We start from the raw sequence: 27,869 nt of genomic DNA, 5'->3' as shown, positions 1-27,869 counted from the left end.
TCATGTTTTCAAGTGAATGAGACTTTTCAACATCCTCCTCACTAATCAGATGGCTCTCATGCCATCTGTGGGAGCAGGCATGTAAGTCATGGATCACTTCTATATCATATTTAAAATGGCTGATTTCCTCTCACCTGTCCATAATGGAGCATCTGTCATTTAATCACAATAGTGAGCCATATCCAGGCAATTAGGGCCATTACAATGCCTGGGCGTTCACACATAGCCAATGCCATGAGAGGATACCTCTGCAGACACTATATAAAGCTATAGGGGCAATCAATTTTGTGATCCAGGTTGTATCTTTGTCTATCTTTATATTTTTCAGGTATTCCGATATTGACTGTATATTTTAAATGTCTTCTGATGAAGAGAGGGATGGGCAAAACTAATATACCTCCACCAAGCGTCGGCAACCAAATTTATCTAAAGCAAGGTGGAAATCCTTGTGCAGCTGGTGATGTATAGGCTGCACCATACCAACTGAAAGCTATCCACCACAGCAAAGCCATATCAATATCATGGCTCCTATTCGGAGGTCTGTGACTGAGGTCAAATAACGGTATTGTGTTCTACATACATTACTAAAATCACCACCTTCTTTCAAAATTGTCAAACATAAATGTTGTGCAAGGCAGGGGGATACCTAAGCTAAAACCTTTTATAAATAGTTAAAGCAATTTAAATATTTCAAGCTTACATTGCAACCTGTTTTAAGTGTAAAATATTGATTATGGATGTGTAGTAGTCTGTAATTATTGTGAGACTATTAGGCCCAATACATTTATATCTACATATATGTATCCGACAGTTTTTTAAAAATGTTTTTGCCAGTATACATTGCAATTTTCTTCACTTTGAACAGTTCACACAGGTGGCAAGACTTTAAGCTTTGTCTTCAGGACAAACTGAGAGACCCCACAGACATGTCAGGAGGACAGCTCCATCACTGGGGTCTTACTTCCTCTCCCCTGCTGCTTCCACACTGCTTGCTCCACTGCAGGGGGTCAGCTGTCTGCCTTTATGGGTCTTCACCCAGTTAGTGTTAGTGTGGGAGATTCCCATCCCCTTGCAGCAGGTTCTTTGGCCCCATCATTGTCCTGCCCTGCGTTGGAGTCCCCCCCTGTCACTGGAGGACTCTAGCTTTCGCATCTCATACTTCCCTGCCAGGTTGCCCTTCTTGTCCCAGCCTGTCCTACACATTGTGTTCTCCATATCCTGCCCAGTTCCCTCCCACACCTGTCCTAGCTGCCCTACTCAACTATTCTTTTGGCTCGGCTTTTCCCTGTGCCCCTTTTCCCTCCAGCCCCCCCGGCCCTTTCCCCACTGCCCCCAGCCTCCGCTGCTCCACAACCCTTGGTGTTCCCGGCCCTCAGTGCGATGGGCCCTCTTTTGTTCAGGTCCCCCACCCTATCCTCCAGGCCCCAACTCCAGCCCCACCCAACCCCTTCTAGGCAAGGCCTTATACCCTGTGCTCCCGCCCAATACCTGGTTTCCCAGATTTTACTTCCCTGGTCCCAATATTCCTGTGTCCCCTTTCCCAGGTCCTCAGTGGCCGGAGACCTGATTCATTAAGGAAAGTTAAGTAAAAATTGAGTAAGAAGTCTCCTGGACAAAACCATGTTACAATGCAAGGGGTGAAAATTAGTTTTCTATTTTGCAAATAAGTTAAATACGGTCTGTTTTTTCATGTAGCACACAAATATCAACTTTAAATTTCAGTGTGCAAATAAGTCATCAAGTATTTGTGTGCTACATGAAAAAACAGACAGTATTTTCCTTATGTGCAAAACAGAAAACTAATTTTCACCCCTTGCATTGTAACATGCATTTGAGCAGGAGACTACTTACTCAATTTTTACTTAGCTTTCCTCAATGAATCAGGCCCCGTGTGTTTTGTAAGGCTGGTCCCCACACAGCCCAGGTTTTGCCATTCTGGACAATGAGTTCCCCTCTTCAGTCTATGATTTTCCCCATTTGCTCAGCCTTTTCCCTTTCCTGGTCAGGCTTACCCTGATTCCTGTATGGCTGCACTCCCAGCCCTGTCAGCCCAGCCTGGTAACACCCCCCATTCCAGTGTGTCTCCCCCCCTTCGCCCTTTCACCATTCCTTTCCCACCCTGACCTTGTGCAACTACAGTTGCCATGTCACCCCTAACTGCAGTTGCCCGCTCCTGTTCCATTGCCCAGGCCCACATTTCCTCCTCCCCAATCTGCATGCTAACCCCTCCCAGCCTGCCATTCGGTTTCTGTCCCAGTTGCTCCTGCTCCCACGGCCCTGGCATGGTGGGATCCTGCGGGTGCTCAGGGGTCAGACCGGCTGCAGGTCACAGTGGGCAGTTGGTGTCACAGGAGTTGGTCTTTGCCACCTGCTATTTGGAGATAAGGCCGGAGGAGCACATGAATGTTATTCAGCACATCTGCTGCACCACTTTGCAAACACCTACACTTGCTCCCTGTGTCCTCCAGAATCAAATTCAAATAACTCACCCTTACCTACAAAGCCCTCAACAACACTACCCCTGCATGCATCTCAAATCTCATATCGGAATACTCTCCCTCCCGCCCTCTTAGATCTACCTCTGACCTGCACCTTGTCTCATCTCTGGTAACCACCTCTCACTCTCGCGTGCAAGACTTCTCCCGTGCTGGTCTCCACTTATGGAATTCCCTACAACGATCAATCAGACTTTCCCACAGCCTTCAAATCCTTAGATGCTCTTTGAAAGCCCATCTCTTTTTTAGAGGTGACCTTATGCTTGATAACACTATTCACACTAATGCATCCTCACAACTATCCCAATCTCCACACATTTACTCCTCTTGTTTCATCTGTGCCCTCTTCCACTTAGAATGTAAGCTCTCTAATGAGCAGGGTCCTTCATACCCTTTGTTTTCATGACTGTATTTTTTTGTGTACCTTGGATGTCCCTGTTTTTATGTATTACTGCTTTCTCTACTGTACAGCGTTGCGGAGCACTGTGGCGCCTTACTAATATATGAGAAAATAAAAATAATAATAAAAATAACATGTACATTTACATGATACGGGGAATGTATGTGCAATCCAAGGGAATTATGTGGCGGAAATATGATGAAGTTTTCCGTAAAATGCAGGATGGAATGCATGTAATGGCTTTTGGTTGCAAGGGTGTTGAGCTGTGGCTGGAGGTTATGCAGCATAGAGGTGGTGTGCCTGATGGTGTGGCTTGCAGAATTATCATGGGGCAAGGGATGCCTGGCACATATTGTAATTCCAGAGGACAGTATTTTGCCTTTTCACAATGGATATTGCGTCAGAGGCTCGGACTGTGGCTTCCAGCATTCTTGTAGGTGGGTTTGAGTATAATTCTGCCATATTCTATAGTATTATATATTTGTATAGTAATTTTATTTATGTTTTGGCGCCCCTGATTGTTTATTATTATTTTGTTTTTCTACTAGGGGAGGTGGTATATCCTCCTTATTGGAGAGCGACAAGAATCTAAAATAAAAAAGAATAATAAAAAATAATAAGGAAATAAAAGTAGAAATAGTAACATAAAGATAATTAAATATAGAAGTATTAGAATCCCAAATTAGCACCTAGGAGTTTAAAATGTGCTTTTTAGTCCGGCATTCTTGTGCCTGGTGTGGAGATGGCCACCCCAGGAAAGATTGTACTAGACATACAGGTTAGATGCCATCTGAAAGTGCAGGGTCTTGTGAAACCCCTCATTAAAGCTTTTTCTCCTGTGATGTTGGATGAGCTGTCTAAGTGGTTGGGCTGGTATCCACAAAATAGTGCTGCACGGTTCTTGCAGGGTTTTTCAGTGGGCTTCTTGCTGCCCATTTAAGGGGGTATGTTGGTACAGCTCTCCTTACAATCAAACAAGCCCAGCAGATACCAGAAGTGGATAAAACCAAAGTGTCACATGAAGTCCAGTTGAGTAGGATGTGTGGCCCATTTCAGCGTGTCACGGGCACTAGGAGTCTTTACCCAGGGATCACCAGGTGGTAGGCTTACCAGAGCAATGTAGAGGGTAGAGACTAGCGGGACACAGGAAGGCGTGGAGAGCGGATCAGCAGCGGATGGACGATAGCGCTGACAGCAGCAGCAGGGCTCTGCGGACACACGGAGGTAACCAGTAGCAACCAACAGGTACCAATAGCGATGGAACACGGGAGAGCAGAGTAGACCAGGAGCTGTTGATCACGAAGAGAAGCAGATGGTAATAATTGCAGCAGTCTCGAGGAAACACGGGAGAGATGAGATGAGGCTGAGGTGCACAGGAGCAGCGGATAGGAATCAGCTAACAGTCACGATGATGAACACAGACGAGTTGCAAGCTGGAGACTGTAGAGCACGGAGGCAGCGGATAGGAATCAGCTCACAGACTTGATGATGAACAGGTGAGTGGATGAGGAGAGAAGGCTGTAGTGCACGGAGGCAGCGGATAGCAATCAGCAAACCTTCACAATGGAATATGATAGCGTTGAAGTGGTATAGAAGGCTGTAGTGCACGGAGGCAGCGGATAGGAATCAGTAAACAGTCACAATGGAATATGATAGCGTTGAAGTGGTATAGAAGACTGTAGTGCACGGAGGCAGCGGATAGGAATCAGCCAACAGTCACGATGATACAGTTGATGGTAGAAGTGGTATGGGAACCACAGTAGTAGAAGTGGTTTGGAAACCACAGAGGTAGAAGTGGTTTGGAAACCACAGGAATCAGCAGCGCTGAATACACGAGGAGACATAGGAACACCTTCAGAGACTCATGGGGAATGAGACTCCAAGATCAGGCAACGTGGTGTTGACCACAGGTGCTTAATATAGGGAGTGTTGCCTGATCTGCCAATTGAGTTAAAGGGACATACACTGAAGTATAGGAAAGGGCTGCGCATGCGCAGACCCTCAGGATGGAGGACGGCCACGGTTCCTAAATGTCCGGGAAGAAGCACTCACAGTCCGGTGAGTGACAGTACCCCCCCTTTTAAAGGTGGGCACAGAACGCCTGGAACCGGGCTTGTCCGGATTTTTGGAATAAAACTTCTTCAAAAGGGCAGGAGCATTAAGATCTTCAGCTTTGATCCAAGAGCGCTCCTCAGGACCAAAGCCCTTCCAATGAACGAGGAAACGGAGGACTCCTCGCGAAATTTTTGCGTCTAGTACCTCAGTAATTTCGAAATCCTCCTCCTGATGAACTTGAACTGGCTGCGGAGCTGAGGGAGGATTTGAGAAACGGTTGATAATAAGAGGTTTGAGTAAAGACACATGGAAGGCATTAGAAATCCGAAGATTCTTAGGAAGAAGAAGTTTCACACATACTGGATTGATTACTTGAATGATCCTATATGGACCAATAAAACGAGGGGCGAATTTCATAGATGGAACCTTCAAACGAATGTTTTTAGTAGATAACCAGACACGATCTCCAATTTTTAGTGGTGGAATAGCCCGCCTCTTCTTATCTGCGAAAGATTTATATTTGATAGATGTCTTCTTTAAACAGGTTTTGACCTGAGACCAGATATTTTTAAAGGTCTGACAAGCAGTCTCCACCGCAGGGACTTGGGTGGGCGGGAGGGCAGGAAATTCCGGAAAAGACGGATGGTGACCGTAAACCACAAAAAATGGAGTTTTGGATGATGACTCATGGTACATGTTATTACCATGAGTCAGCCCAAGGAAGCAACTCTACCCAGTTGTCTTGATTGGCTGAAGAGAACATCCTTATAAAAGTCTCAAGATCTTGATTGACACGTTCAGTTTGTCCGTTAGATTGCGGATGGTAAGACGATGAGAGTGCTAATCGTATGCCCAAGGTTTTACAAAGGGCTCGCCAGAATCTGGAAACGAATTGTACTCCTCTATCTGACACAATCTCAGACGGACATCCATGGATGCGGAAGATCTCTTTAATGAAATGTTCAGCCAGGATAGACGAAGAAGGCAAACCAGACAGAGGGACGAAATGAGCCATCTTCGAAAATCGGTCCACCACCACCCAAATAGTGTTATGATTCTTACTAGGTGGTAAATCAGTAACGAAATCCATACTAATATGGGTCCACGGTTTGGACGGAATGGGTAGTGGTCGCAGCAACCCTGCTGGAGTTCTGCGGGAGGATTTGAATTGGGAACATAATTCACAGGAAGCAATGAACTCTTTGACGTCTCTCCTCATTGAAGGCCACCAGTAACTTCGAGAGAGAATCTCAAAGGTCTTGTGTTCACCGGCGTGTCCAGAAAAGCGAGAGGCATGGAACCACGAAAGGATTTTCCTCCTTAGAGTAGGAGGCACGAGGGTCTTCCCAAATGGTAGCGTTTTGGTGGATGAAGCAGCCAGTGAGATACATTTGGGGTCTAGAATGGTATGGTTGGAAACCTCTTCTATATCAGAGGACGTCACAAAAGCTCTAGATAAAGCGTCAGCTTTTTTGTTCTTGGCAGCTGGTTTGAAGGTTATTATTAATTCAAAACGGGAAAAGAAAAGAGACCATCTTGCTTGACGAGGGTTCAAGCATTGGGCAGACTGAAGATATGACAAGTTCTTATGATCCGTGAAGATCGTCACCGGATGGCGAGCTCCTTCCAATAAGTATCTCCATTCCTCTAATGCCGCTTTGATAGCCAGTAACTCCTTGTCCCCGATAGTATAATTCTTCTCTGCGGGCAGAAGACCCCGAGAATAGAAGGCACAAGGATGGAATTTTTGCTGTTCAGAGCGTTGGGAGAGAATGGCTCCCAAGCCCACATTAGAGGCATCTACTTCTAGAAAGAAGGGGAGTGTCACATCAGGCTGTCGAAGGATTGGAGCCGAAGAGAAGGACTCTTTGAGTGTTTGAAAGGCTTGAAGAGCCTCAGGCGACCATTGCTTAGGATTAGCCCCTTTCCGAGTCAGGGCCACAATAGGAGATGCAATGGACGAAAAGTCTTGAATAAAGCGTCTATAGTAATTGGCAAAACCTAAAAAACGCTGGATAGCACGAAGAGTAGTTGGCTGGGGCCAATGTAGTACAGCATTCACCTTGTCTGGATCCATCTTCAGGCCAACTCCGGAAACTATATACCCCAAGAATGGAATCTGGGGCAATTCGAATGAACATTTTTCTAATTTACAGAACAATGAATTTTTTCGTAGCCTGGAGAGGACTTCTGCCACATGTTGGTGGTGAGAAGGCAGGTCCTGAGAAAAGATCAATATGTCGTCCAGATAGACGACGACACATACATATAATAAGTCCCGAAAGATCTCATTGATGAAGCCTTGAAAAACAGCGGGGGCATTACACAGCCCGAAAGGCATTACCAGATATTCGTAATGCCCGTCTCTGGTGTTAAACGCTGTCTTCCATTCGTCACCGGAACGGATTCTGATTAAATTGTAGGCACCACGAAGATCCAACTTAGTAAAAATACGGGCTCCCTTGATGCGATCGAATAGCTCAGTGATCAGCGGAATGGGATACCGATTCTTGATAGTAATGGCATTGAGTCCACGAAAATCTATGCAAGGGCGTAATGATCCATCCTTCTTTTTGACGAAGAAGAACCCAGCTCCAGCGGGAGAGGTGGAAGGTCGAATAAACCCACGCTGGAGGTTCTCCTGTATGTACTCAGATGTGGCTTGAGTTTCAGGTAACGAAAGTGGATAGACCCGGCCCCTGGGGGGAGTCTTGCCAGGTAGAAGGTCGATCGGACAATCCCAAGAACGATGAGGAGGAAGACGTTCAGACTGAGCTTTATCAAACACATCAGTAAATGAAGCATATTGAGGAGGGAGTCCCGGTGAGGTAGATGAGATGGAAGATTGCTGTACTTTGAGAGGAATAACTTGGGAAAGGCAACGATGGTGACATTCAGGCCCCCAAGACGTGACTTGAGGGGTGCGCCAGTCAATCTGGGGAGAGTGACACTGAAGCCATGGAAGGCCTAAGACAATCGGACTTGTCGTAACAGGAAGGATTAAAAACGATATTTCTTCATGATGCAGGGCACCAATCTGAAGTGTTACTGGAGACGTACTCTGGGTGATGAGACCATTGATGAGACGTGATCCATCTATAGCCGTCACAGTAATGGGTGTTTTTAAGGTGATCACTGGTAGAGACCATTGATTTACTAACGATTTGGAAATAAAATTTCCTGCTGCTCCGGAATCAATCAATGCCTGTGACTCAAAGGTTTTGGTCGCACAGGAAATCGTAACATCAAAAGCGCAGACTTTAGATTTCATGGAAGATGGAGAGGACTCCAGGGACCCTAACTTCACCTCTCCAGAACTAGTTAGGGCCTGGCATTTCCCGATCTCTTAGGGCAAGAGCTGAGAATATGAGTGGAATCAGCACAATAGATACAGAGTCTATTCTTTACTCTTCGTTTTCTCTCCTCGGAAGATAATTTGGAACGTCCTATCTCCATGGGAATCACAGAGGGTGAAACTGGACGAAATTGAGGGTTAGAACGAAGAGGTGCTTTAGCAGAAGTTGTTTTCTCAGCCTCTCTTTCACGAAATCTCATATCAACACGATGGCATAGAGAGATCAAATCTTCAAGTGATGAAGGAAGCTCTTGAGTAGTCAGTGCATCTTTAATTTTATCGGAGAGCCCCTGCCAGAAGGCGGCAACTAGGGCTTCAGTGTTCCACTGAAGTTCAGAGGCTAAGATCCTAAATTGAATGACGTACTGGCCTACTGTATGAGATCCTTGTCGTAGGCGGAGGATGCTGGAAGCAGCGGAGGTCACACGACCTGGTTCATCGAACACACTTCGGAATGTAGAAATGAATTTGGCACTATCTTGTAATATTGGATCATTTCTTTCCCACAGAGGGGAGGCCCAAGCCAGGGCTTGTCCTGAAAACAAAGAGATAAGATAGGCCACTCTGGAACGATGGGTAGAAAAATTTTGAGGTTGGAGCTCAAAATGGACTGAACATTGGTTCAGGAAACCCCTACAAGTTTTGGGGTCTCCATCGTACTTTGACGGAGTAGGCAGGTGAAGCGTGGAAGCTGTAGACACCTGGGATGGCACTGGGGAAACGGAGGAAAGCACAGGAGCCTCAGGAGTAGCTGTCACAGTCTGTCCAGATGTTCCTTGGAAGGTTAATGACTGATAACACTGAAGTAACAGCTGTTGGCGGGCATCCTGTTGCTCCACACGGCTGACCAGATGCTGCAGCATCTCTTTGGCGGTAGGTTCCGTATCTGGGTCTGTCATGGCCTGATCTTACTGTCACGGGCACTAGGAGTCTTTACCCAGGGATCACCAGGTGGTAGGCTTACCAGAGCAATGTAGATGGTAATAGAGTACTCTGGTAGCAGGGTGATCACGGAACAGGTAATGGTAGATGATGAGATGCTCAGGAAAGTCTATGACTAGCAGCACTGGTAATATGGAGGTATTAATACACGAGGAACTGTATGGACAAGGACACGTGAAGGTAGTCAGTGGTCTGCGATAGCAAGTTGTACCACTGCTATAGTGAGGAGGAATGTCCAACAGCAACGAGGAGGTGATGAGAGTCAGCGGTCTACGGATAGCAAGTTGTACCGCTGTCTGAGTGAAGGAATGGAATCCAAGTGGAGGTATCCGGGTAGTCAGTGGTCTGCGATAGCAAGTTGTACCACTGCTATGTGAGAGGATACTGGAACAGGTGATACAGGAAACAGGGATCAGTGGTCTGCCTTCAGCAAGTTGTACCACTGAATATATATGTGAGGAGGTGTACGGGGAGAGACTGCAACACAGGATGTACACGGGCACCTTAAACACGATCCACAATAATATGCACAATATATATAAATGACTGAACAGGTCTGCAAATATAGAAAGTCTCTTGAAGTAATCCAGCACAAGATAACACAGTCAATGATGGCAATAGACTCAGCGGATAGCAGACTCCAGAGGAGAACCAAGACAGTCCAGCAAGGTATGCAATACACCAGCACAGTCAATGAGAAGTATGCATACCGTGGTTTAGAAGTAGGCAGTCAGATAGTAGTGCAGCGATCCCTGAGCGGCAGGAGGCCGGCAGGATGAGAAGTCCCTGGATGGATGAGGAAGAGTCTAGTAGGTGCAGCGCACAGGTAAGTAGACCAACAGGGACACGAATCCACAGGAAACAGTAGAACGTGGAACTGGACTCGTGGAGGACCCAGGAAAATGGAGATGATCTAGCAGAGGAGTAGCTGATGAGATACGAATCCAATGCTGACAGGAGGGTAGAGACCAGCCGGACACAGGAAGGCGTGGAGAGCGGATCAGCAGCGGATGGACGATAGCGCTGACAGCAGCAGCAGGGCTCTGCGGACACACGGAGGTAACCAGTAGCAACCAACAGGTACCAATAGCGATGGAACACGGGAGAGCAGAGTAGACCAGGAGCTGTTGATCACGAAGAGAAGCAGATGGTAATAATTGCAGCAGTCTCGAGGAAACACGGGAGAGATGAGATGAGGCTGAGGTGCACAGGAGCAGCGGATAGGAATCAGCTAACAGTCACGATGGTGAACACAGGCGAGTTGCAAGCTGGAGACTGTAGTGCACGGAGGCAGCGGATAGGAATCAGCCAACAGTCACGATGATGAACACAGACGAGTTGCAAGCTGGAGACTGTAGAGCACGGAGGCAGCGGATAGGAATCAGCTCACAGACTTGATGATGAACAGGTGAGTGGATGTGGAGAGAAGGCTGTAGTGCACGGAGGCAGCGGATAGCAATCAGCAAACCTTCACAATGGAATATGATAGCGTTGAAGTGGTATAGAAGGCTGTAGTGCACGGAGGCAGCGGATAGGAATCAGCAAACAGTCACAATGGAATATGATAGCGTTGAAGTGGTATAGAAGACTGTAGTGCACGGAGGCAGCGGATAGGAATCAGCCAACAGTCACGATGATACAGTTGATGGTAGAAGTGGTATGGGAACCACAGTAGTAGAAGTGGTTTGGAAACCACAGAGGTAGAAGTGGTTTGGAAACCACAGGAATCAGCAGCGCTGAATACACGAGGAGACATAGGAACACCTTCAGAGACTCATGGGGAATGAGACTCCAAGATCAGGCAACGTGGTGTTGACCACAGGTGCTTAATATAGGGAGTGTTGCCTGATCTGCCAATTGAGTTAAAGGGACATACACTGAAGTATAGGAAAGGGCTGCGCATGCGCAGACCCTCAGGATGGAGGACGGCCACGGTTCCTAAATGTCCGGGAAGAAGCACTCACAGTCCGGTGAGTGACACAGCGCCCCCCAATCCCTGAATTAATATTGTCTCCTGTGGGGATAGTGCCCAAAAGTTTTGCTTTGATCCAGCATTTGTGTCACCCTCCAGGGTGGTCTGTGAATGATGCGACTGATGGCTCTACAAGGTTGTGTATCAACCATTTGAAGTCGCTTTGGTGCTGGTTAAAGGTTTTGGAAAAGGTGAGCTGATGGCTAAGCTAGTTGTGAAATCGACTGTTCCTCTTCTCCTCCTGCATCCTGATTCCTTTGATTTTATGGGTTTTCAGCTTGACAATGGGTTTTATGCTCATAAGCGTTTGCCCTGGGCTGTACTGTGTCGTGCATATTGTTTGAATGTTTCAGCTCTTTCTTTCACTGGTGTATAGTGGCTAGTAAGGGGCACCACAGTGTGGTCCATTACCTGGATAACTTTTTTTTGATAGGCCCATGGGGCTTGGATAACTGGTTTTGTTTTGTTTTCTACAAATGCCTTGTTCACGGTTCTAGGTGGGCCCATAGTGGAGTAAAAGACTGAGGGTCCAATTCATAAGTTGTTATATTTGGGGATTGAAATTGACACGCAGGCAGGATGCTGCAGGTTGCCTATGGACAATGTGTCTAAACTGACAGGCCTCCTTGAGGCGTTTGTTTGAGCAAAAAAAGTCACTCTAAAGCAGGATCAGTCCATCTTGGTCTTTCTGCATTTTTTCCTGTATAGTCAGACCGATGGGCATGATGGTTTGTTGAAAGCTGCAGATTGCTACGGTTGGGGTGTTGAAGGTTCACTGCTTTATCAGGCTGTCCGGGGACGTGAAGGAAGATTTAATGATATGACAGTTTTTCATTTGTCACTTTAATGGGGTTTGTTTGTGGGTTACTCATCCCACAACTAATGGTGACCTGTAGCTGTTAACTGACGTGGCTGGGTCTGCCAGCTTCAAGGCTTACCTGGATGGCAATGCTGAGCCTTGACTTCTTGTTTGGCATGAGGAGGGACTCACAAAGAACTTGCTCTTTCTGGAATTATTTTCAATCGTAGCGGCTGTCGAGTTGTGGGGGGAATGGTTGTAGGATAGGAACATTTTGTTTTGATGTAATAAACTGGAGGTGGTTCAGGCAATTAATAACCAGTGGGCCTCCTGCAGAAACAGTGTGTTTTGACGTTTGTATGGGATGTTTTCTTTTCAGGCAGCTTTAGTGGAAAAGCAGGCCAATCAGCAGCCATCAATAACGCATTTGGGTGGTAGTGGTGCACTCTTCCTCAAAAGGGAGGTTTATGTTAGTAACATTTCCCCTTGGTGAGTTATGGGGCACTGCTTTTGGTGGGCAGGTCCCAGCTGCTGAGCCAAACAAGGGAAAGTGGGGCATCGCTAACTAGGCGTTTCAGAGTATGCTTTTGTTTGGTTGCCATAATTTGTAATGGCTGGTAGATGATTGGTGGCGAATAAAAGCAGGACCACTTTAATTGATTTAATTTCAATAAATTTTGTGATCTTTTCTTCGCCAAACAAATCTAATGTTCTTTTATTTTTTAAGTCAGAGAACACAAGCTAAGGACATTTGGGTAACAGTAATAAGGAATCAACCACTAGGCGACTAATGACATTTCTTGAAACATGCACCCAAAAAATTATAATGTATGCAACAATGTATAAACTGCATCACATAGGCAACAGTTCTACCTATTCAGTAGGCAGTAGCAGTTTATGTTATTTAGCTTTTTATTTTGAATCAAAATAACACGATGGTGTCCACCTGCCAGGATGTTTTAATGTTATGTGATGAGATGAGTGGTGTCAGACATTTAGGTAAATTAACAATCATGCCATTAGATTTGTTAGAGTGAATGCCGAGCTTAGTCATCACTCACTTACACCTGACCTGGAGCAGGTGCAAAGATGAAAAGGAGCCTATTTCTTCTTGAATTACCCGTATCTGCTTGGTAGAGGTATATACTGTACGTTGTCTTTCCTGTACTTTATTCAATCACCCCTTCCCTTCCCCTTCAAATCGTAGGTGCTAGTAAGTGTCGCTTGTGTTCACAGATCAAGTGCATGCACTTGCATTCTTTGGTGTATAGTTTGGTTCTGGGCATGCACAGACCAATTTTATGCAAAATACGGCACATATTTGGATTTGCATTCCTTGATGGATCAGGCCCATGGCCTTTAGAACTGAAGACTATGGGTCTGATTCATGTTCGGATGTACATCTATTTGCATAGTGTATCGTGTGTGAAATAGCTCTGCAGATGCTCAAAAACTGAATTTACGCCAATCTATGCAATTCATGTCTGAACGCAATGATACTTGATACTGCCTACGACTTGAGAGGTGGGACAGGGGAGGGAAGGGGTGGACTAACATAGACCATGTACGCAGATGCAGTCAATTCAAGTTCTGGGATTCAGCTGTATCATTTGCGCCGACTACAAAGCTTTTGGAAATGACTGATAGTGATTACTGTCACAACATAGCCTTTGATTTAAAAAGGACATGTATGCATGCCACTAGTTAGCACAGAACAACTGTATGCAAGTTAGTCTATAAAAATGCATTGTATGTACAGTATGTATTGAAAGCATCTTTAGTTATATAAACAATGTAAAATATTAGATGTGCGCTGACCCCTGTGTTTTGGTTTTGGATGTGATTTTGGTTCTAAAACGTGTATGTGTTTTGGTTTTGTTACACGTTTTGCTACAAAATCATGAAAGGTTTTGGTTTTGTATCTGGATTTATTTCAAAATTGTGAAAAATAGGTAAAATTATGGGATTTTGTGCTATTTCTATATTACTATTTACAGCATTACCAGTAATTTACAGTCTATTTTCTAATAATCTCTTCACAACGGTACAAATTTTCACCAATTTTAACCACAGTATTGCTGTTGACCCTCTCCAATGTGTCACACATGCTGCACAACAGTTATCTACTTGGTGTATCTTCTTTTGTTTAAATGAAATTGTAATTGATGTAGACATCTTTGATAAGGATGACGAGGGTGATGATAACATTGTCATTTGTCACCATTGATGAAGATGACCAGTGACCATTGTTATCCAAATGCCCATGGTTTATTTGTTAACATCCCTATCTATTCTCCAGTTCAACAATCAAAATGATGGCTTTTGTGGGGATCCAAACAAATCAAGCACTTTAGCCACAAAAGCGGTAGTCACTATCACTGAAATTCTTGGTTTGTTAAACTATGTGCATGTCCTTTTCAACATATGGGTGAGTGGGTGGCCCAAGGACAATACTAACTTGACTTGCACCATTGAACATGTGTCCTCTCATCGTCTTTTGAATGTCTAGTAATGCCACTGTCCATAGTTGAGTCTTGTGTTCACTCTTGTCTTAATGAAAGATTTTGAAACTCTGCCATTGTTGCGTTTGCCTTCTCCAATTCAATTAAAAAAATAATTTACCTGTCTATATGGTTCTATAACTCCATCACATAGCATAAATCATCAGCCATCATATCTCCATCTATACATGTATTCTTTGCCAGTGCCAAATTCTGTCTTCTTAATTTCTTACAATGTGGACTTTTAGTTGCATTGTCTTGTCAAAACAAATATTTTTAGCAACCAAATCTGCATCAATGTCATTTATACACATTTAAATGAAGGCAAACTATTGGCCTATCTGAACTGTCTGTTTTACATATTACTTCACTATTATAAAATATATATAAGATTTATACATTCCATATTTATATGCATTCCATATTTATATACATGGGTCTTCAGGACCGCCTCCGCCGCAAGACTTGGGCAGTCCCCTTTACCCTGGAATTGTGCAAGGGGAGGGTTCCAGTTTCACCACCACCACTGCATTTTCAGATAACTTACGGGCCCTGTCCCCCAGAGGCACAGGCACCTCAGGCTCCAAACACCACCGTCCTTCCGGCATCAGATCAAAGAGACCCACCCATTGAGGTCTTCCCGAACCAACCATACTAGCTTAGCCAAAAGGATGAATAGAGATTGACATTTTAATCTCAAACAGGACATGGTAACTGGATGTAGATATACATTGTAACTGACATATATATCTGCGTTCTCTTGTTTGCATTACAATTGGATATTTATTTGTCTAAATACTGATGCCTCTGTCCATCTAATTACATCTGATTGTTACTGTCTCTTCACTCTCCATGATTCATGCTGTCTAACATTCCAAATTTAGTGTGCGTGGTGTTCAACATTTTTATCTCTTGCTCCTTACACTAATATGTTATTTTGCTTTAATGTATGTAATGAAATAAATTTATTTTGCTTACAGAACCCATACATTGCACCTCACCCTGCAAGTCCCCTTGTTTGATTCACAAGGGCAGGATTACGGCACAGACCTACTTTACTTGCAGCATGTAAGCAAAACAAGGTAATTGAAAGCTCCGCTCTTGGCTATCGATGAATGCTCTGCCCAATCGAGAAGTGCATAGTACTAGCATTGAAGTTTTTAGTATGGGTGCAGGCCATTTTCATCTATTTACTTTTATAAATGTCTAACTATATTCATTCATACCATTGTCCAACCAATGACCTCTGCCTGTTACTGTAGCTTCACTGACTATGATGGATGTCCTGTGTGACAAAACGAGTTTGGTAACACTTTAACCAGCTTGTCCCTCGTTTCTCACATAATGTGGATTATAACAAACTCTTTTTATAGCCCTTGCTTTTATTCCCCAGCTCAACAGAGTACAACTGCAGTGTCTAATTACATGTGGATAAGGGGACATTGTAGTTCATTGTAAATATGTACATTGTTTATTGTATATTGTTGATGTGGCAGTAAGGTTGCTATTCATTGTCCTTAAAGTGAAGCCAGGTGGGTTATGTGTAGGGATCAGGTTGCAAAATACAGGTGAGGGGGAAGGCTACTTAGTATCCATTGTTCTCACAAGATTACTCCAGACGTTTGGTCTAAAATCTGGCAGGGGAGTTTCTATGGAAGTACAGCTCCCCTCTCCAACACCCTAGTCCAGTACTCACCAATGATTAACAAGGAAAGACCCAGGGGTTTGGCCGGGGAGGAGAAAAGACTGTGTAAATTTGACCCTAGATATAAGGAGCCACTCTAGGAGAAGGGGGGGGGGGGTGATGTTCCTTCTGGGAATTGATGGCTGAAACTGCAGGGTGGCTGGTGGCTCTACCAGTGAAATACATCTGCAGATTCATGGGTCATCAGGTCAGGACAGCCAGGTGACTGTAACTCCTTAAGCTAGAGGGGTAAGGGACTGATGATGTGGTAAACCTGCTTGGCATTTATTTACTGTGTGTACATAATATCCTAGTGAGTTGTTGCTGTTACAATAAATGTACTGTTGTACTTTCTAACTGCATTTGCCTGAGTGACTATACGAATCTTAGAAGGTACTGGGTATACTTCCCTGGCATAGGAAGGCACCCATGGGTGGCCAACCAGAGTGAAGTAGGTAGAATTGGGCCAGAAAACCTGGTATCTTCACACTCTGTAACGTTCAAAATGTAATGTGTGCTTAGTCTTTAAAATTTTGTAGTATAGGTGCAGGCCAACTTTGTCTATCATCATCAATATTTATTGCTATAGTGACAGCAAATTAAGTAGTGCTTAATAATTGGGTATTTATTTGTCTAAATATCTACTGATGCCTCTGTCCATCTAATTACATCTGATTGTTACTGCCTCTTCACTCTCCATGATTCATGCTAACATTCCAAATTTAGTGTGTGTAGTGCTTCAACATTTTTATCTCTTGCTCCTTACACTAATCTTTTTTTGTTCTTCAATTCATCTAATGAAATTAATTTATTTTTCTTACAGACCCATACATTGAATCCCACCAAGCAAGTCCCCTTGTTTGATTCACAAGAGCAGGATTGCGACACAGATCTACCTTACTCGTAACATATAAGCAAAACAAGGTATTTGAAAGCTCTGCTTTTGGCTACCGATGAATGCTCTGCCCATCGAGAAGTGCATAGTACTATTCTTTGAAGTTTTTAGTACAGATGCAGGCTACCTTCATCTATTTACTTTTATAATTGTCTAACTCTATTCATTCATACCACTGTCCAACCAATGACCTCTGCCTGTTACTGTTGCTTTACTGCCTATGATGGATGCCTTGTAACGTTCAAAATGTAATATGTGCTTGGTCTTTGAAGTGTTTCAATATTTTTATATCTTGCATCTTACACTATTTTTTGGGGGGGTGTTTAATTTATCTAATGGGCTTGCTTCAGTTTGTGGCATGGCAGGTGACATTTTTTTTCAGCCGCTATAATGTTCTTCATGTGGTTGCTAAATGTCAAATATGCCAAGAATAAACTCTCACATGCAAACACCCTTTTTTCCCCACTAGAGATGTCACTAAATTATCCTTAACAACTTCACAAGTATTGAAAAATTCAAAGAAATTTGGAATATAGACGTTTTTTGGAGGGGTTCTGCTGCTGACCCTCACACACAAACACCCAGTTTTTTTCCACTTAATACAGTTGTCACTGCCTCACTAAAGATTACTTTCATTAGAAAGACCTAACATTTTAAAAGAAATAAATCTAATCTAAATCTCTACTAAATATACTTGTTAGTTCAGAATGATATCTAAATCAGTCTATATACTTGTACTATATATGTGCATTAATAACAACCAATAACCACTATTCCATATAACCTCTCTGACAAATTGAATTAAAAACTAACAGCAAACTATTCTAGCTGACTGATCCTTACAAAACTGCTTTAAAATAAACACAACTATTCCATTATTTTCTCTGTCACTCCTTCACCTTAAGGCTATATACTGTAGTTTAAATGTACTTTAAATGCTATTTTCAGACCAGAGCACTGCAGCTAATATCCTCCCTTCATGCTGCCTGTTCTAAAATGCCACATGATACAAATAAGGGAGGGCTATATAAAGAAGATATAAACTTTTCTGAGTTGTGCATCAATATTTTCCTGGATATTATGTTTGCCTCATTTTGAGATCTGAAATTGGCACGCAAAACTAATTCATGACTCCGTTTCACCAGGAACCCCAAATCTGGAAACTGTTGGATTTCTCCGAATCGCTCATCTCTATAAATATATATATATATTATTTGAAATGTTTCTATAAATTATTATGGTGATAACAATTTTGATCATGAAATGAAACAACTATCTTTTTATGTTTTCTGATGTGAGTTCCGTGCTCTATTTTCAAATGCAACTTATTGTCAAGTTGCGTTCAGTATTGAATCAGGTCCAATATTCGAGGTGTGGTCTCACCGATGACTTGTATAGTGGCATCACCTCCTCTATTCCTGCTACTAAATCTTCTCTTTATACCACCTAGCATCCATCTGGCCTTTCACCTTGTTTGATTGCATTGTTTTCCTTTCTCTAAGTCTCCTGAAATAGTGACTCCTAGATCTCTTTCCTCCTTGGTAGTCAATATTTTATAGCCATTAATTCTATATTCAGTCTTTGAGTTTTTGAACACCAAGTGCATGATTTTGCCTTTCTTATTAGGATGTAATATATATACACTAAGTATGCCCAGCAAGATCTAATATTCAATGTAATATGTCTTTGTGCTTATCCAACCACAGTACCCACTTATAAACCTATAAAGCAAACTATAGATAGATATAAAAATATCAAGAACTTACCTCTAATTGCAAGGCTGCATCTGAGTCCTCATAAATGCGTCGAGCAATCCCTGAATTTTCCAAGGCCAATTTCTCTAGAAAAGCATAATCAACTCCATGGCCAAATCCAAGAGAGTACAGGGTATATTTCCCTTGAATGGCTTTCTTTACATTCTCCTGGATTCTTGTAGGGTTAGATACACCTTAGAGGGGAAAAGTAATCTTCGTTATATTTCATTTTATGAAGTATAATGTTTTAGAACACATATATGGTATTTAAATTAAACTAAGCACAAGAAATTTCTAGAAGCACTGATATAAATCGGAATAATTTTACTGATAATCAAATATATATATATGTATATATGTAAAAAAAATGTATAAAATATCTATATAAAAACATTCAATACTTTAAACATTCAGTATTCCAGCATATATTGTCATTTCAGTTTTCCATTAATAAAAGCAAGCCTTTAAATGGCACATATGTATAGCACCATAATATATGTGCCTGTATCCTAATATCATCGATTTCCGTGCAATTCCTACGCACCCTATGGAACTGATCCTTCGGAATATTGGTTTTCCAGTTCCTCGTGTGACCACTCGAAATGCAAATAGTTAAAAGAATCCACATCTTTTTTGTACATTTTAGTGAGAATACTGTTATTACTCACAGACAATATTAAATCCAAATAACTGATCTGTATAGAATTATGTACACTAGTGAATTTGAGCCCAAAATCATTACCATTTAAGTGAGACATTAATACAGAAACCGATTCACGATCCTCATCACAAACAAAAAATAGGTTGTCTATATAACGGCCATAGAGAACCAGGTTCGCCCCAACCGGCTACCTCGCTACATATTGATCCTCAAAGAGGCCCATGTAGAGACTTGTGAAGCTTGGGGGGAACCTGGTTCCCATGGCTGTCCCCCTAATTTTCGATTTGAATGGACTTAGAGTAGATTAATGTAAGTTATATAGAGTAAAATATACTTAGACATTCAGTTATATAGAGTATAATATACTTATGCATTTTCTTAGGCTTAAGAGCTATTGCTGAATCTGTGCTGGTTTTCTTGAGATCTGAAGCACCATTCTGTAAATGTTTTTAGTTAGAGAGGAATTTGAATACTAAAGGCAATATCAGTGTCATATAGGCCAGTAAGCTTACAAAATGTTTACAAAATGACAAGGGCAATCAAACTATCTGTTATAAATATAAACTATAACTTTACAAATCAGTATGAAGTCAAAAATGGAAAATATTCAAATTTGAGCTCCTTAATTCAGATATGCAAGCATGGGTACAACATTCTATCAAGAATCTGAACAGGCAAATACTGCATTGACTCAATCTTATATACCCTTCTTGTTACTTATCAGATTATAGTAACACACCCTGTTTTTGGACTCCCCCTTATAAAGAGTTCGACCTTAAAGGGGTCCACAATACAAATGTTTTGATATAGTTCTCATGTAACTTGGCAGAGTGAGACACAAGAATGTGTCTTATCTCCTTCTTTGTTAGGCTTCAGTTAACTTGTATTAACTAGTTAAAGCACACACACGCATTTATATATATATATATATATATATATATATATATATATATATATATATATATATTGTAGTATTAACAGGGGAATAGGTACTATCTCCTTGGTGAACAGCAGCAGCACAAGTCCAGAGGTTTCAGGATAACAGCCACAGCCAGTTTATTCACCAGCTTGTAAACAAAACAAAATATAAACAGCACGGGGCAGCACGGTGGCGTAGTGGTTAGAACTTCTGCCTCACAGCACTGAGGTCATGAGTTCAATTCCCAACCATGGCCTTATCTGTGTGGAGTTTGTATGTTCTCCCCGTGTTTGCATGGGTTTCCTCCGGGTGCTCCGGTTTCCTCCCACACTCCAAAAACATACTGGTAGGTTAATTGGCTGCTATCAAAATTGACCCTAGTCTCTCTCTGTGTGTGTGTGTTAGGGAATTTAGACTGTAAGCTCCAATGGGGCAGGGACTGATCTGAGTGAGTTCTCTGTACAGTTCTGCGGAATCAGTGGCGCAATATAAATAAATGGTGATGATGATAAACAAAATCCTAGCCGTCTGGCTAATACATTTAGCAAGACCCTCTCTCTCTGGTGTTGGACCTTGTGTCCAAACACACAGTCAACACCATAGCAGAGTGTCTCAGGAGGCAACTCACCTCCTCCCTAGGTCTGAGACACTGATTGCCTATTCTAGCTGGCTTTTCACAGGCACCTCACAGGTGCATCTCCTGATCAGTCTCTTTTGAGACTGGCAGACCAGAAGACCCAGACTAGGCCTTATGTATGGAGCCCTCCCTTCTCTTTCTCCATACATAACACCAGGGACCCTTACCATGGTTTGTTACCACATGGAAACACTCTGTGGGAAGCTATTCACACACATCTATATTCTCCCTGGTGTTTTAAAGTAGACAATGCAGGAAGCCTGGGACACATACCTCTCCCATTTAGCCTCCTTCCAGTGACTCTGTCACATATCCCCCTCTTTGTTTCAATCTGCGGGTGGAACACTTGTAACCCTAAATGCTCCTCTAGTTTTTTCCACAAACGTTTTAGCTTTATGCTGCAAACTGAGTGCAAGTGTATTGGTTACAGATCCTTTTCAACCCAAAGGAACAACGGTTAGAGGGGAAACTGGGGTAGTTGCCAGCTGACTTTTACACTGAGGCCTGGAAACATGGCATTGACACTCAGGGCAGGATGACCACCAATCAAAGACATCTTTTCAAACCCCTGGCCAGAAGAACTGCTGTAAACTTTTATCTAAGTTTTTTCCTACTCCCTGATGCTTGGCAGTTGTGGAACCATGAGCCCAGTTCAACACTGCTCTTCTATATAATTTAGGAACTACCAACTGCTCCAAAATGTATTTTCCTCTTTTAAATAACTGACACAATAACCCCTGGTTTATTGCCATGTGGGGGTACGACAATCTATTAGCAGGTTCTACTGGCTTCCTATTAATAATTTTCACACTTTCTCTGGCCCTTACCAGGGTGGGATCTTTTAATTACTTTAAGGCAAAAACATTTTTCATTACCTTAACCCCGGGTACACAGTCAACAGGTTCAACCATATTTCGCCCTTCAATAGGAGGTACAAAATCCTGTACTCTACTGCTGCCCTTGTCATTTCCTGACTCACCAACCACATTGGATAGAGAGAACACATTTGACTTGGGGAACACTCCTGCTACCACTGTATCAGTAATATTATCACGCGGGGCTGGTAGATTTATTTTTGCAACCAAGTGGGTCTCCCATAGCTTCCAGAAGTGGGAAAAGTTTCTCCCCAATATTGCGTCAAATTTTAAACCAGGAACTAGTCCCACAGTGACTACCCCAAAACCATACTGTGTTTTTATGTTTACTGCAGGTTATACCAACATTTTTCTTTTGACATTTTAAGGGGCTCACTAACTCTGCTTTCACAAGGGAAATCATACTGCCAGAATCTAGCAGAGCCTTTACCTTTTTACCTTCTATGGTGACTTCACACATCAATTTGTCAGCCTGTTTGTCTGTGTTACAGGCTAGCTGGGCATATAAAGACCTTCTATGAGGTACATAAGCATAATTACATTGCATAGATTCAAAGGTACGTGAACAGTTAGCAACAATATGGCCTAAGCCACCACATCTAAAACAGGTAATCACATTTCTGCCATATCTTTTATGAGGCCGGAACCTCCTTGGCATAACTGGCCAATCTCCAGGTTCTGAGCCTACAGTCTCTGCACATATCAGTTCATTCCACCGCCCAGCACCCTTTTCCCCTGAAACAGTCTTACCAGAATCCACTTGAGATCGCCGTTTCCGAACTAGAGGCTGGTGGGCAGCACGGTGGTGAAGTGGTAGCACTTCTGCCTCACAGCGCTGGGGTCATGAGTTCAATTCCCGACCATGGCCGCTCGTACTTCAGCTCTTTTCAATACTTTAATTAATCTAAAGTCCTCACCGAGTTCTCTGTATAATACGGAAACTACCTAGCTCTATTTGGAATATTGTCCCTGCATTATCACTGGGGGATGAAAGAACTCCTTTACAGTGGACATGCACAGTATGGAAATGCATATTTTGCACAAATAAAATAGGGGTACCTCCAACTCTACTATCCACTTGGTGATCATTTCTGAATACTTAGTGACAAAATCACAGTAACAATACTCTTTTTTTCCTTTCTGGCATTTTGAAATTTTCTGAAAAATAGGTTTCAAGATTTATCCCATAAAAATATTGTAGACTGTGGCTCTTTTCAATTTGTGAATCAGGAAATACAGTACTCCCACCCATTAGAGATTGAAATTACTCTGTAATAACTAAAAAACATTCTAAAAACATTCATTTGGGCAGCACGGTGGCGTAGTGGTTAGCACATCTGCCTTACAGCACTGGGGTCATGAGTTAAATTCCCAACCATGACCTTATCTGTGTGGAGTTTGTATGTTCTCCCTGTGGTGGTGATGATGGTGATGATGATGATGATGATGATGATGGGTTGTATTCTTCATTTCTTTTGTAGCTACATACTTGGTCTGTACTCCTTTCAATGGAGCCATAGACGAGGACAGGAACGCCGCTTTCAGACATGGTTGACTTTGCAACTCCTTTAACTGTTGCTGAGGCAAGTCGGTAGTAATCGCAGTCTGCGGTACCTTTTGAAGCATATTCTTAATTTCCTAAGTGCTTGTAACTTGAGGCTCAGGTAAAATCTTGGATAATCCTAGATCACTTGACTGCCTTTCTATTCCTGAAACCCAAGTGGAAGGTGTCTCAAAGCCATAGGCAAACCTTTCCCAGTTATCCTTAACAGTTTGTATTCTGCTGGCATTGTCTTGAATAGATTTAGTAGTGTACTGTAGTTCTTTTTGAACTGTGGACAACTCTGCTAGAATTTTTGAGGTTTGCTCCCGTTGACCTTTATCTTCATTTCCTTTTCCACTTATTGACTCTTGTTGGTCTGCCAGTGCATATATCTCTATTTTAGTCTGGACATGGGACTCTCTTAATTCTTGTACTTCTGTTTGACAAGCTCGCTCTTCTAATTGTGCATGGTTGAATATTATTATGCTGAATCTTTAATTCTTCATATTGAGTCTTATATTGCTTTCCAACATTTTCAACCTGGGATATGATCTTAATTTTCTCTTGTATATCTGTGACTTTGGCATCAAGTTATTTCTGCAGATTTTCCTTCTCATCCCTCAGTTTTACTGCTTCTTCTTTTGTACTCTGACATTGACCTTGACTTATCTTGAGGTCATCTTTACTGGGTTCTGCAATCAGACATCTCTGCTGTAGTTCCTCCTGCTTTCTATAATCTCTCTCATTCACCAGGCATTCTTGATACACCTTTTCCAGCTCTTCCTCTGCAGCTCGCTTTTCTCTTAAGGCGCGTTCATTAAGGCTTTGCTTCTCTCCACATTCCATTTGCAGCGCTGAGAGGTCATCTGTTAAATGTGAAATCTGCACATTACAAAGTTTTTTGACATTTTCTACCTCTTTTCATGTCCTCGTAGCAGCTTCTTGAGTTATTTTAGCTACTGCCTGCGTCATCTTTTCAATCTTTCCTCCTTTTGCTTTTCTCTGAGAAGTGCCTGGTCTTTCTGAAGGTTGGCTTCTTCTACATTTTGCACTGATGCTCTCAACCTGGTTTCTAATTGCGTTACTGCAGTCTGAAGCTGTCTGAAGCTGTTGCACCCGTTTGTCTGACACTTCTGCTTGGCCCCGGCCCGTCAACACCTCTTTCTCAAGCAAGTTCTTTTCCGCCAGCAACATCTCCCTTTTCTCACTTAGTTCAGAGTTAGATTCTTGAAACAGTAACATATTTGCTTCAAGCTTCTGCATCTTAGCTTGAAGTTGCGGTATTTCACCGTTCCCTTTTTCTTTATGCTGGGCCACTGTCTTTGCAGTTACCAGAGCTTTTCCCCGCTCTGTTTTCAGATTATCTTGTAGCTCAATTATTTCTCTTCTCATTTGTTCCATACGCTGCTGGTATTTTAAACATTCTACTTGTGCGGCATCAAACCTTTTTTCCGCAATTTCTGTTTCTTGTTTTAGCGTTTCTATGGCTTGTTCCTGAGACTTTTCTTCCGCTTTAATAGAGCTCACTTTTTACTGAGGGCTTCAAAAAATTGCTGCTGTTTCCTCTGAGACTCCTCTAAGTCTAACTGTTGTTGTCTGAGGGCTGCCTGCTGAATTGCGTTAGACGCCTGTTGTTGCCTCTGGGTCTCCTCCAGAGCCATGGCATCCTGTACCCACTGTTGACTTAGGGCGTATGGCTGGACCACAGCAGAGTGGTGTGCCATAGCAGCTTGTAGAAAGTCATTAAGCATGTCCTCCTTTTCAGGGCACTGCCTCACAGCCTTTTCCCAGAGTCCTAACAAATGTGCATCTAGCCCTTTATCAGACATAGCTGCAGCATCTTGTAACAGCGGTTGCCTAGTGGCTGTCTGCTGGGCCGTAACAGTTTGTAGTAAGTCTTTATCAGAAACATCCTGCTCTTTCAAATTAGCGTAAAGGGTCATCAACTACCGCCACACCAACGTGCTCCAAGTTATGATTTTTGTCTCTCTCCATTAATACACTTTGACACACCTGTATGCACTCTTTTTGGGTTGAGACAGTAGGCTTCTGCTTTTTCTTGCCCATTGTAGCTTGAGAAGAAGCCAATTTTATCTTTATACGAACAAAGCACTTTCTTTATAGAAGGAGCACCTCACTTGACTTAAGATGTGTGGCACTACAACACCCAGCATACGTCACAAACTTTTCCTTTGCAGAGGCAAAAGTGTTTTTGTTTTTTTCTCCTTTAACTTCTGCTCATTATTTTTGCAAACACATTTGCATGCTTCTTGTTGTTTCAACACAAAAACATCCACTTTACACTGAAAAAAATTCTCAATAAACATTTCTCTTTAAAGTCTCTTGTTCTTTGCTTATGCACAGAACCCTACCACACCCAACTTGTGCTTTGCAGACACACACATTTCCTAGCCTTCAGCAACACCATTCTTTACATTAATTAATTGCAACTTGAGTCTGGTGAGTCTCAGGTCTCCCATGGCTGCTAGTGCTTGGGAAATACTTACCTTCAAAAGCTGTATGTAGGTAAGCTTTTAGCACAGATAAAAAAAGCATAGCATTTGATTATGTTAGGACTGACCAGAATGGGAAGACTTTGGCGTGAGTTGGTCAGCTTAAGATATATTGCAATATGTGGAACTAACATTCCCTGTTTTTAATATAAAAAGTAGTTAGTACAGCATTAATTATCTGTTAGGAGAATGCAGAGTATCCTTGTTTGTTTTATATATATGGATAGATAGATTTATTGATTACTTTACTTCAGCCACGTTCCATTAAATGTATAACGTATCACATAAGGAGGCAACTATTTGCCCCAGGCCACATATGTAAAATGTGCAAATTTAACTCTTCAATATGGATTCAGTGCTTGAGTATTGCCAAACAATACTTACCCCACAGATAAAAATTATTATGTTAGAGACACAATAGGGGCACATAAACTTTTAAAAATGTTTACAAAAAATGCACACTATCTCAAATGAACAGAGAAATCTATTGTGATGGGTATGATGCATATATTCTCAACAGCAACATAATCTAATAATTTATGCACACAAAATGGTGATGGCCTACAAGACTATCCCTTTAGTACTTGCAACTTGACTGTGATCTGCTGCAATACTGCGAGAAAAAGCTGGATGAGCTTGACAATTATATGCTTATGTCCAAAAGCGATGACATGCTAGCATTCATAAAAATTAACATCAATAGATAACCCTGAAATTTACTCCATTGCATAAGATTCACAATCACAATACCTATTCACTAGTTATGTTGCAAACATTTAACAAATAAAAAAATATGAATACTGTATTGGGAACAATAATGCATACTCTGTTGAAGATTTGACTTCCCCAATAAATGTTGACTATGTATTCTGTATAATATGCAGTTTACATGCCCATATATCAATGTAGTCAGCAGCACGGTGGCTTAGGGGTTAGCACTTCTGCCTCACAGCACTGGGATCATGAGTTCGATTCCCGACCATGGCCTTATCTGTGTGAAGTTTGTATGTACTCCACATGTTTGCGTGGGTTTCCTCTAGGTGCTCCATTTTCCTCCCACACTCCAAAAACATACTGCTAGGTTTGCCCTTAGTCTCTCTCGGTCTGTGTGTGTGTATGTTAGGGGATTTAGATTGTAAGCTCCAATGGGGCAGGGACTGATGTGAATGAGTTCTCAGTGCAGTGCTGCAGAATTAGTGGCGCTATATAAATAAATAGATGATGATGATGTAGTCCTCTGCCTCAACAAACACCTGCATCATACATGTCCAGTGTCTATAGTTTGTCACCACCACAGCTGATAAATATAGCAAGTAACTAGTTTCACATTCTTTCTTCCTTGTTGTATGAAAGGGGAAATATCACCAGATGCTCTAAGATTTCTAAAATGTATCTTCTCAGCTAGCTATTGCAACCAGAAAATGACACCGCAAACAAACCTAGCGCATTTATTTTAGGGTTTTCTAAGAGGCGAAGAAATCTTTGAATATAGTGGGCCTGATTCATTAAGGAATTGAAACTCTGTTGTTTAAAAACGGACGCAAAATTCTAGCAGATATGACCCTATTCAACAAGTAGAAGATTGCAAGCTATATTTCTAGTTGAATACCGGAGAAAGTACGCTCTGCCTAAACGGCACTTCCCGTGTGCAGGAAGACAAAACAAACTACTACAGCATACATACAATGCATATGTATATATAAAGTCCCATCATAATGCACAGAAAAAATATTAAATTAACAAAGACATTAACATATGTTAATAATATAATCATTAATGAAAAAACATTACAAAAAGTTGTTGTTTTTTTCTTTTACATGAAATACATTTATCAGGATGTTATTAATGCCTACTGTACATAAAATGCAT

At 42.2% G+C, this 27,869-nt stretch overlaps 1 protein-coding gene across 1 annotated transcript in view; it reads right to left on the bottom strand.

Moving 5' to 3' along the window:
- The window catches only part of LOC142099560 (inter-alpha-trypsin inhibitor heavy chain H3-like), a 122,346-nt gene that overhangs the window by 36,266 nt on the left and 58,211 nt on the right, over positions 1 to 27,869 (bottom strand). The window contains exon 11 of the mRNA XM_075183107.1: positions 18,865 to 19,046. Coding sequence (XP_075039208.1) covers positions 18,865 to 19,046 — 182 coding nt within the window. The remainder of the gene's footprint in view (positions 1 to 18,864; positions 19,047 to 27,869) is intronic.

Source organism: Mixophyes fleayi, chromosome 8, assembly GCF_038048845.1.
Source record: "Mixophyes fleayi isolate aMixFle1 chromosome 8, aMixFle1.hap1, whole genome shotgun sequence".
Taxonomy (NCBI): domain Eukaryota; kingdom Metazoa; phylum Chordata; class Amphibia; order Anura; family Limnodynastidae; genus Mixophyes; species Mixophyes fleayi.
This window is presented reverse-complemented; position numbering and strand designations above follow the sequence as displayed.